Source organism: Pseudophryne corroboree, chromosome 2 (assembly GCF_028390025.1).
Source record: "Pseudophryne corroboree isolate aPseCor3 chromosome 2, aPseCor3.hap2, whole genome shotgun sequence".
Taxonomy (NCBI): Eukaryota; Metazoa; Chordata; class Amphibia; order Anura; family Myobatrachidae; genus Pseudophryne; species Pseudophryne corroboree.
The window spans coordinates 676,835,519-676,847,817 of NC_086445.1; the positions used below are offsets into that span (position 1 = coordinate 676,835,519).

General features: G+C 45.1%; 1 protein-coding gene across 2 annotated transcripts in view; it reads left to right on the forward strand.

Annotated features, from left to right (window-relative positions):
• The window catches only part of MFSD4A (major facilitator superfamily domain containing 4A), a 314,229-nt gene that overhangs the window by 178,421 nt on the left and 123,509 nt on the right, over positions 1-12,299 (forward strand). For both annotated transcript variants that reach the window (XM_063955141.1, XM_063955140.1), the window contains 3 exons: positions 896-1,135; positions 1,661-1,844; positions 8,905-9,020. In XM_063955141.1, the coding sequence (XP_063811211.1) occupies positions 896-1,135; positions 1,661-1,844; positions 8,905-9,020 (540 nt within the window). The remainder of the gene's footprint in view (positions 1-895; positions 1,136-1,660; positions 1,845-8,904; positions 9,021-12,299) is intronic.

Consider the following 12,299-nt stretch of genomic DNA (forward strand, 5'->3'; position numbering starts at 1 on the left):
ATATATATATAGGCTCCCCTTGAACTGCATACATATTTTGCCAGATCGTGAGTACATTATATTGTGAACCAACAAACTACAGCTGACACCTATAGTGATTTGCAGGACATTGCAATTACTGAATGGGCAGCTGTGACATATCCCTAATACCCCTTTTCCACTGCAGCACGGGTTGCAGCCGTGTCGCCTGACACGGCTGCAACCCGTGCTACAGCCCCCTTTCCCTCAGCGCTCACCAACGCGGCATATTGCCGGGTTGGTGACGCTGCTAGTGACGCGGAAGGGGCGGCGCTGGGAGATCGCATGATCTCCCAGTGCCACCCTCCCATACACTGTGCGCATTTACCCGTGTTTTAAGGAGCTAGTGGAAAAGGGGTATTAGTTTATAAACTGGATAAATGGGACGGTCAACACTAGGAAAAGTTTTTAATGCATATCAATAAAGTTTAAATATTTTATATTCACACAATTTATTCACGAGTGCCCCAACACAAGAGTCCGCTTTACTCTCTGTACGTATTCACTTGAGAATAGAAAGAATTACAATTTGGTAATATCACACTAAAGTAAAACTAATAAAATTAGAAGAGTATCAAAAGAAATATATGGCAGAGGAAAAAAAAAGAGGGAAAGTGGGTGAGGGGTGAGGTGTTTTAAAAGTGGAGAAATGGCTCTACCAGAAATCAAAAGCCTTCTTAATAAAAGTAGTTTATAACTGTGACTTCCAAAGACTTCTAACACTATAATATTATAGTGTCACAGTACGCTTGTCCAGGGATGCTGAAAGTGATTTGTTGGTTTTGTATAATAAGGCTGAGCTGCCATTTAACTTAGAAAAATGACCAATGATATTACTGATGTAGGATTGAGTTAATAATCATGTTCTTTTTCTGAGGTACTTCATTTCTTTGTTGGGTTTGGAGCCCTGCTGAGTCCTTTAATAGCGGACCCATTCCTTTCGGATACTAACTGCATCCTATCAAATGCCACGATGAATGGAAGTAGGAACCTGGAGCACATCAGAAACTCTATCGTCCCTCATCATCTTGGGAATGTTTCCCAGTATGTGCTTCCCCTTAATGGGGCAGTTTTGACAAATGTGTCGTATGCCTTCTGGATTATGGCTGCCATAAATGTGAGTAATGAATCCCCCTATTTATATGGTTACAGCACAGTGCATTGATAGACAGTGCTTTCCATGCACCCATACATGTATTACTCCAATTAGAATATTGATATAATTTCTAGTACTGCTTACATGAACCAAAAACAAAGTAGAGGTGCACACACACAGTGAGATTTTGACTAAGTGCCAATTTTAACTATGCGATTTCCCTTGAACTCCCCGGAGCCCAGATCCACAAATTTTGACTATATATACTTGCAATTTTGACTATGTGAGATTTTGACTATATACAATTTTTACTGTACTAGAAACTAGATTGTACATAATATAGTCAAAATTGCCTTGCCTGCACTGTCTATCTTTACATGCGATACCGGCCCCACAGGAGTGCACATCGGAATCGCAAACTGTGTACACACGGTGCGATATATGCTAACTTTTCTTACGATTTTGACTATATAGTAAAAATCATAAGCACACATTGCACCATGTGTATGCACCTTTACTTTAACCTTCTGTTCTACTTTGATCCAGCTTCCAGTGCCCATAGCTGTTCTCCTGCTGATGTACAAGAAAGACATGTTGCTTTGCTGTTGGCGTAGAGCTGGGTCTCTGCTATCTGCAGATGAACTAGCAATGGAAGTTCAGAAGGATAATGAGGTATCTGACAGTCAGGAGACAGAAACACAAACACAGGAAGAACGTGGTGAGGAGAAAGGTAAGAAGTGACATTGATGCTGATTCTGGAGTTAGACAAAAGGCCAACTCCAGAAGACATCCCCATGATATTTGCAAATTACGTATGCGCTGTACAAAGCAATTGCAAACTGCGCACAACTGCGCAAACTGCTCACAATACAATCGTACGCGGCAGAGACTGAAACAGCAGCAGATGGTCCAACCTGACCGTTGATGGATCAGTTTTCTTTTTGAAATAGGCATTTCTGGGCAGTGACCATGCAGTTGCACATCTCGTGGAAGTGTCATGGGCGATTTGTGGGCGGCCCACTTCCATGCCCTGTTGGACCATGTGGACGCTGACTGGACACCTCTTTCTTACAATTTTTTTCCAGCAAGCATTTGGTGGGTGTAGGTGCCAATACTAATGATTGCTAGTGTGGATGGAAAAAAGTGGGCAAACTGTCCATTTCTATGAAGATGGGCGGATAATGGGCACAGACGATAGGACTCGCATTAGACAGCAAGCAGACTTCTGTGGTTGTACAGAAAAGTGGCCGCTGATGCAAATCTATGGCCCTCATTCCGAGTTGATCGCTCGCTAGCTACTTTTAGCAGCCGTGCAAACGCATAGTCGCCGCCCACGTGGCTGCAAACACATGTTGTGCAGAACAAGACCAGCCCTGTAGTTACTTATTCTGTGCGTTGATTGCTGCAATGAGTGACACAGTAATGACGTCATATACCCGCCCAGCAAACGCCCGGCCACGCCTGCATTTTTCCAACCACTCCCAGAAAACGGTCAGTTGACACGCAGAAACTCCCACTTCCTGTCAATCTCCTTGCGTTCGCCAGTGCGACTGAAAGCGTCGCTAAAACCTGTGCCAAACAACGATGCTCATTGTACCCATACGCCGCACGTGCGCATTGTGGTGCATACGCATGTGCAGATTAGCCGTTTTTTTCACTGATCGCTACGCAGCGAACAACGGCAGCTAGCGATCAACTCGGAATGAGGGCCTATGTCCACTGATCCATTTCTCAAGTATGCGTTCATGATATATAAAATACTGAAATGATTCAACAATTTAATTATCCCAAATTTTCAGCTCTGCAGTTGTGTATAAAACATATATTTTTAGTTCAATATGTTTTATTGATCGGCCTGACAGTAACAATATCAGAAAGGATATACCAGTATGTAATGTTTATTAGAAGATGTAGTTCAATTTATGGAAAGAGGAATGGCCATAACTGGAGCCATAGCAGCTGATGTGACTGCTCCCAGGTGTGGCAGCACAGGGGTCCGTGATTCTTTATATAGAAACGTAATATATCTGCAGAATTAATTTATGTAATTACGTATTATGATGTGTCAAATGCCAACTTATGCAATTAGGACTATTGGATACTGACTGGGCACAGAATAGACAATGTGTAACCGGTATGATCTGTGGGAAGGTCAGTGCAAGTGTCGGTTGACGTACCTGGATTCTTTGCCCGGGATCCTCTTGAACCGGATCTCGCTGTTCGAACCCTAGCCAGTGGGACGAGAAACCCCAGAGACCCAACACAATAGTCGCCACACGTTAGAACGGTGACATATAGTTTATCATTCGGGGAAACTGGTCACCACTCTGGAATCAAGGGGTTAACAGGCAAATGCGCTTCACAATATAGTGAAAACAAAGCAAGCCAGCAATAGTATTGCCAATATAAACACAGTAGTGATATGGATGAAAGGTCACAGTGTACTAATATAATACCCTCTTTTACTATTGATGACCTGTACTTCTTGAACATGTACACACGGTGGCAGGATAATCCTAGTTGTCACTATAAATCTGCTTTACCTGAGTATCTACTCAGTTCGTAGCTGGCCTGAAGTAGCAAAGAGTCCCTATAAGTCTCTTTCTAACCAGAACACCTTGTAAATTAAAGTCTCAAAGGTAGGAGGTGAGGCAGATTAATCACAGTGAAATAGCAAGATTTAGCACAGTTCAGTAATGCTAAAGATCAGGCAGCAAATGCAGCATATAAGGAAAGCAGTTTAGTGAAAAAAATGGCATACAGATTCCTGACAGTGCTCAGTCAATAAGAGAAACATGCATAAGCTGATTTTTAGGTGTACTCTGTCGTCGTAGAAAGCAAGTAAGTAAGCAAGTGGGTAAACAGTATCATGCAAGTTCAAGCAGGGATCATTAAGCATGAGCGAGCAAGTAAATGTAGGATGGAGGCATGCAGACATGTAGATAATTGAGCAGTTCAGAAGCAGTAATGAGTTTAAGCACCATACTTTCCTTATGCAGGGGTGACAGATAACAGTATCTCAGTGAAGCAGAAAGGTGGAACTTAACCCCGGCATCCAGTATCAGCTGCTTTATCTCTCATTAGCTTATAGCTACTCCTGTCCCTGTTAAATACAGTCTACGTATGGACTAATTTCCTGGGATGCATAGAGGTACTCAGTAGATTGTCCCTCTCATCTCTTTCTACCTTTCCGGTATTTCTGGGTTTCTAACTGAGGGCATTAACTGGAGTGTCTGGTGTCTGTGCGTCAGCAGGGCCGGCGCTACCATTAGGCAGCTTTAGGCAGCTGCCTAGAGCGCCGGCCGCTGGAGGGCGGCACTTAGCAGCACAACTAGGAATGAGTGGCCGCCACTTTCCCCGCAACCCACAGCACCGATTTGTTTAAAAAAATGTAATCAGAGGCAGAAGCCGCCCGCCCCTCGACAGAAGCAACCGCCCAGCGCCATCTGCAGCGCACTATGGACTCGGAGCCGGCGGCAGCAGCAGGAGCAGTGGCAGTGCCTCCCCGCCAGCAGCAGCCCGCCCCTCACCAGCAACAGCCGTCCCTCCTCATCAGCTGCTGTGCACTATGGAGCCGGCAGCAGCAGCAGTGTCCCCCGCTAGCAGCAGCGCTAACCGGGCGGCACCATGAGCCGGAAAATGGTGGCAGCAGCGGGAGCAGTAACCCCTCCACAGCATCCTGGCCAGCGGTAAGATTCCGCCCCTTTGGTGTGATCGTGGGGCACCCGGAGTAGTGGATGCCTAGAGTCACACCCTGGGGAAGTGGTAGTGGGTAAAGTGTGCTCGGGGGGTGGGGAGGGGGGAGGGGGGGGGGGAGATTGGATTTATGAACAGTATGTATGGAGCCATTATGTATATGGATTTTTGTATGGAGACAGTGTATATATGTGCGTATGCATGGAGGCAGTGTATGGATGTATGTATGGAGGCAGTGTATGTATGTATGTATGTATGTATATATGTACATATGGAGGCAGTGTGTGTATGTATATATATATATATGTGTGTGTGTGTACGTACGAAGGCAGTGTATGTATGTATGAAGGCAGTGTATGGATGGATGTATGTACGTACATACGGAGGCAGTGTATGTATGTATGGAGGCAGTATATGTACGTACGTACGTACGTACGCAGTGTATGTATGTATGGAGGCAGTGTATGGAAGTATGTACGTACGTACGTACGTACGTACGTTCGGAGGCAGTGTATGTATGTATGGAGGTAGTATATGTATGTACGTACGTACGTACGTACGGAGGCAGTGTATGTATGTATGTATGTATGGAGGCAGTGTATGGATGGATGTATGTATGTACGTACGTACGTACGTACGTAGGCAGTGTATGTACGTACGTACGTACGTACATACGGAGGCAGTGTATGTATGTATATATGGAGGCAGTGTATGTACGTACGTACGTACGTACGTACGTACGTACGTACGGAGGCAGTGTATGTATGTATGTATGTATGGAGGCAGTGTATGTATGTATGTATGTATGGAGGCAGTGGATGGATGTACGTACGTACGTACGTACGTACGTACGGAGGCAGTGTATGTATGTATGGAGGCAGTGAATGGATGTATGTACGGACGTACGTACGTACGTACGGAGGCAGTGTATATATGTATGGAGGCAGTGTATGGATGTCTTTATGGAGGCAGTGTATGGATGTATGTACGTACGTACGTACGTACGTACGTACGTACGGATGTATTGTATATATGTCTGTATGTATGGAGGTAGTGTATGGATGTATATATGTATGCATGTACTGTGCCTGCGTACGTGTATGGATACACTACCTCCATACACACGTACGTACGGAGGCAGTGTATGTATGTATGGAGGCAGTGTATGTACGTACGTACGTACGTACATACGGAGGCAGTGTATGTATGTATGTATGGAGGCAGTGGATGGATGTACGTACGTACGTACGTACGTACGTACGGAGGCAGTGGATGTATGTATGTATGTATGTATGTATGGAGGCAGTGTATGGATGTATGTACGTACGTACGGAGGCAGTGTATATATGTATGGAGGCAGTGTATGGATGTATGTACGTACGTACGTACGTACGTACGTACGTACGTACGTATGGAGGCAGTGTATGGATGTCTTTATGGAGGCAGTGTATGGATGTACGTACGTACGTACGTAAGTACGTATTGTATATATGTTTGTATGTGTGGAGGTAGTGTATGGATGTATATATGTATGTATGTACTGTGCCTGCGTACGTGTATGGGTACACTACCTCCATACATATGTGTATGGATGTATATATGTGTGTATGTATGGATGCAGTGAATGGATGTACTGTATATATGTATGTATGGAGGCAGTGTATGGATGTATGTAGGAGAGAGCCAGTGAATGTATGTATGTATGTATGTATGAATGAGAGAGTCAGTGTATGTATGTATGTATGTATGAGAGAGTCAGTGAATGTATGTATGTATGTATGTATGTATGTGAGTCAGTGTATGTATGTATGTATGTATGTGAGAGAGTTAGTGTATGTATGTATGTATGTATGTATGTATGTATGTATGAGAGAGGCAGTGTATGTATGAGAGTCACTGAATGTATGCATGTGAGAGGCAGTGTATGTATATACTGTATGTATGAATGTATGTATGTATGAGAGAGTCAGTGTATGTATGAGAGAGTTAGTGTATGTATGTATGTATGTATGTATGTATGTATGTATGTGAGGCAGTGTATGTATATACTGTATGTATGTGTGTATGTATGAGTCAGTGTGTGTATGTATGTATGTATGTATGTATGTATGAGGTAATGTACTGTATGTATGTGTGTATGTATGTATGAGAGTCACTGAATGCATGTATGTGAGAGTCAGTGTATGTATGTATGTATGTATGTGAGAGTCAGTGTATGTATGTATGTATGAGAGAGTCAGTGTATGTATGTATGTATGTATGTATGTATGAGAGAGGCAGTGTATGTATGAGAGAGTCACTGAATGTATGTATGTATGTATGTATGAGAGAGGCAGTGTATGTATATACTGTATGTATGTATGTATGTATGTATGTATGTATGAGAGAGTCAGTGTATGTATGTATGTATGAGAGGCAGTGTATGTATGTATGTATGTATGTGTGTATGTATGAGAGAGTCAGTGTGTGTATGTATGTATGTATGTATGTATGTATGAGAGAGGCAATGTACTGTATGTATGTATGTATGTATGTATGTATTTATGTGAGTCACTGAATGCATGTATGTATGTATGTATGTGAGAGTCAGTGTATGTATGTGAGTGTCACTGACTGTATGTACGTACGTACGTACGTACGTACGTACGTACGTACGAGAGAGGCAGTGTGTGTATGTATATATGTATATATGTATGAGAGACAGAATGAAATAGAAAGAGAGATGTGTGTGTGTGGCAGAAATAAAGGGAGATAATATATATGTAAAAGAGAGCGAGAACGAGAAAGACAGAGAAAAGGTAGAGAGATGTGAAGGAATGAGAGAGTATGAATGTATATATGAGAGAGGCAGTGTATGGATATGTATGTGTGTATGAGAGACGAATGAAATAGAAAGATAAGCAGCTGGGTAGGGTGCCAGGATCTGGGAAGGGGGTGCCACTGAGTGTAGCTATCGTATAATTAAGGACGTCTTTGAGCGATACATCCGTGTTGCACTCAATGTAGTCAGATGGCTGGGAAATGTATAAGACGCCGCCTATGAACTTTCACCTTAGTGACTGGGAAAGTTGTGGGGCAGTAGGCAGAAATTTTGCCTAGGGTGCCAAGAAACCTTGTACCGGCCCTGTGCGTCAGAGGTAGGTACCTGCTATTAGCGGCCTCACCCACTCCCCTCTATCACCTGAGACCTTTACCGGCAGCTTCTCTTAGTACTGGGCAGGCTGGTGTCACTGCAGCGACTGGTGGCTCTCACAGCGTTCTCCTTAGCGCAGCTCCGCTCTCCACTGCGTGTACCCTCACAGCGGTCTCCTCACAGCGGTCTCCTCAGCAGTGGCTCCGCTCTCCACAGCGTGTCTCCTCACAGCGGTCTCCTCATCGACACCTCCACTCTTCACAGCGTGTCTCCTCTCACACACACTGGTGCGAACCCCGCCTCCACTTTTTACCGCTCTGTCACAGCCAATCAAAACTCATCAGCCTTCTCATTCCCTCCTCCACTATAAGTAAGTCCAAGGGTCCTAGTGCCTGTCTGCTCGCTGGTACTGCTGGCGTCTCCCAGGCAACAGCAGAAGGGAGTGTTAACCCCTTCAGCATTAACAGAATGGGTAGTAATCGAAGCTCAGCAAGGGGAAAATTAGGGGACCTTTCTCATGTCTTATCCAGACCGACAGTTGCCTGCAATGCATACCCTTTGTAGTACAAATTAAGGGGGTCCAGTTCAGAGTGTCACATATGCGATGGGTATAACTTTATGATGGGGTGTATTGGGTACCAAAATATTTTGCTTTTGGGCCCAAACATTTCTAGTTATGCCCTTGGAGACTTTTGCAAAGGGGTAACCATTTTAACAGCCAACATCCACTTGCATGTATTAATTACAATTTTCATAGCACAGCACTTACTATAACTGTAAAAAAAAAAAAAAAACTGGAAAGATGCATAGAAAATCATCAATTACTAAAGTAAACCGTTTCTTTTGTCTTATATTTCGTACGTGTTTTCCACCTGAAACAACAGGAAAATATTTTTAGCTTTCTCAGTATTAGTTTATTAATCACTTTTATCATTGTATTATTTGTTGTTGCTTCACTCAGGTCATGGGATGTCCCGGCTTTGCTGCCAGAGTAAAACGTTTTGGGATGCTCCCTACACATTATTTGCGATTCATGCCTGTTCAGGAGCGATACTGTTCATGACTGACGGCATTTCGGTGAGACATATACAGGCTGATATTAACATACTGATCCTGGCTAGTGTGTATGGTGTGACAGTATTTGTAACATATATAGGGCGTGATTTATCAAAGTTTGGAAAGAGATAAAGTGGAGAGAGATACAATACTAACCAATCAGCAACTGCCATTTTTCAGGCTGTGTTTGAAAAATTACAGAAGCTGATTAGTTGGCACAATGGGGGTAATTCTGAGTTGATCGCAGCAGAACTTTGTTAGCAGTTGGGCAAAACCATGGGGGTCATTCCGAGTTGTTCGCTCGCAAGCTGCTTTTAGCAGCTTTGCACACGCTAAGCCGCCGCCTACTGGGAGTGAATCTTAGCTTATCAAAATTGCGAACGAAAGATTAGCAGAATTGCAAATAGACACTTCTTAGCAGTTTCTGAGTAGCTCCAGACTTACTCGGCATCTGCGATCAGTTCAGTCAGTTTCGTTCCTGGTTTGACGTCACAAACACACCCAGCGTTCGCCCAGACACTCCTCCGTTTCTCCAGCCACTCCCGCGTTTTTCCCAGAAACGGTAGCGTTTCTTCACACACACCCATAAAACGGCAAGTTTCCGCCCAGAAACACCCACTTCCTGTCAATCACATTACGATCACCAGAACGAAGAAAAAACCTCGTAATGCCGTGAGTAAAATACCTAACTGCATAGCAAATTTACTTGGCGCAGTCGCACAGCGGACATTGCGCATGCGCATTAGCGACTAATCGCTCCGTTGCGAAAAAAAAATAACTGGGGGTAATTCCAAGTTGATCGCAGCAGGAAATTTTTTAGCAGTTGGGCAAAACCATGTGCACTGCAGGGGAGGCAGATATAACATGTGCAGAGAGAGTTAGATTTGGGTGGGGTGTGTTCAATCTGCAATCTAATTTGCAGTGTAAAATAAAGCAGCCAGTGTTTACCCTGCACAGAAACAATATAACTCACCCAAATCTAACTCTCTCTGCACATGTTATATCTGCCTCCCCTGCAGTGCACATGGTTTTGCCCAACTGCTAAAATATTTCCTGCTGCGATCAACTTGGAATTACCCCCATTGTTTCCACTTTATCTTTCTCCAAGGGTTCTATTTATCAATGAGTTTTAGCTATTTAAACCTCGTTGCGGTTGATAATAGGATTTCTCCTTCGTCCTGGTGGATGCTGGGGACTCCAAAAGGACCAAGGGGGTATAGACGGGATCCGCAGGAGACATGGGCACTTTAAGACTTTAAATGGGTGTGAACTGGCTCCTCCCTCTATGCCCCTCCTCCAGACCTCAGTTAGATTCTGTGCCCAGAGGAGACTGGTCACACACTAGGGGAGCTCTACTGAGTTTCTCTAAAAGACTTTTGTTAGGTTTTTTATTTTCAGGGAGCACTGCTGGCAACAGGCTCCCTGCATCGTGGGACTGAGGGGAGAGAAGCAGACCTACTTCTGTGAGTTGAAAGGCTCTGCTTCTTAGGCTACTGGACACCATTAGCTCCAGAGGGTCTGATCACTTGGGTCACCTAGCTGCTCGTTCCCGGAGCTGCGCCGCCGTCCTCCTCACAGAGCCTGAAGAAAGAAGACATGTGAGTAACCGAAGTAAAGAAGACTACAGAGAAGGCGGCAGAAGACTTCAGTCTTCCTGAGGTACCGCGCAGCGGTCGCGCTGCGCGCCATTGCTCCCGCACACACAGGCACTACAGGGGTGCAGGGCGCAGGGGGGGCACCCTGGGCAGCAATAAAAACCTCAAAAATAAGGACTGGCATGTATATACAGTGCGGAGGCACTGTTAGGAAACCCCCACCAGTATAAAAAAATGCGGGACATAAGCGCGCCATGTAGGGGGCGGGGCTTCATCCTCCAGCTCTGACCAGCGCCATTTTCTCTCCACGGCTTGCTGCAGAGACGCTGCTCCTGGCCCTTCACTGCTGTCACAAGTAACAGGGTGTTAAAAACATGGGGGGGTCACGAAAATTTGGTGTTGGTGGTTATTATTATTATTATTATTATTATTATTATTATTATTATAAAACAGCGCTTATAGGTCTGGGGCATTGTTTAATTCTTCAGACCGGTGGGGCGCTGGGTGTGAGCTGGCAAACTCCCTCTCTGTCTTTCTGAAAGGCCTTATTGTGGGTCTGTCCCCTTTAGCCCAGTGTGTTTGGGGGTGTTGGTACGCGTATGTCGGCATGTCAGAAGCTGAATGCTCTACCCAGGAGGAGGCTCACGTGGGGGCTGAACAGAATGAGGGAGTGACTCCGTCGGCACCGCCGACTGCTGATTGGGTTGAGATGTGGAGTGTTTTAAATAAAAGTGTGGCATTGTTGCATAAGAGGTTGGACAAATCGGAGTCTCAGAACCAAGCATGGAGACAAACCATGGGATAGGTGTTGCCACACACTCAGACCCCCTCGGGGTCCCAAAAACGTTAATTTACCCAGATAGCAGACACTGATACCGACACGGATTCCGACTCCAGTGTCGACTATAATGATGCAAAGTTGCATCCTAGGGTGGCTAAGAGTATTCAATACATGATTGTGGCGATAAAAGCCGTGTTACATATCACGGAAGACCCCGCTGTCCCTGAGACAAGGGTCTGTATGTTTAAGGGGAAGAAACCGGAGGTAACGTTTCCTCCCTCTCATGAACTGAATGCTCTTTTTGAAAGGGCCTGGGAAACTCCAGACAAGAGGTGGCAGATTCCCAGGAGAATTGCTATGGCATATCCGTTTCCTTCTCAGGATAGGGTTAGGAGGGAGTCACCACCCACGGTAGACAAAGCGCTAGCGCGATTGTCTAAGAAAGTGGCCCTACCTTCCCCTGAAATGGCGGCCCTTAAGGATCCTGCTGATCGTAGGCAGGAAGCTACCTTGAAATCTGTTTATATCACGAGGGGGACGCAGCTCAGGCCGGCCATGGCATCGGCTTGGGTGAGTAACGCGATTGAAAAGTGGGCAGATAACTTGTCATCTGAATTGGACACCCTGGATAGGGATAGCGTGCTTTTGACACTAGGTCATATCAGAGACGCTGCAGTCTATCTAAAGGAGACTGCGAGAGATATTGGCCTCTTGGGATCAAGGGCCAATGCCATGGCAATCTCGGCTAGGAGGGCATTGTGGACTCATCAATGGAATGGTGATGCTGATTCTAAGAAGGCTATGGAGGCTCTGCCCTATAAGGGTGGAGTTTTGTTTGGTGAAGGCCTCGCAGACCTGGTTTCTACAGCTACCGCGGGTAAGTCCTCTTTTCTGCCTTTTGTTCCTCCACAGCAAAAGAAACCG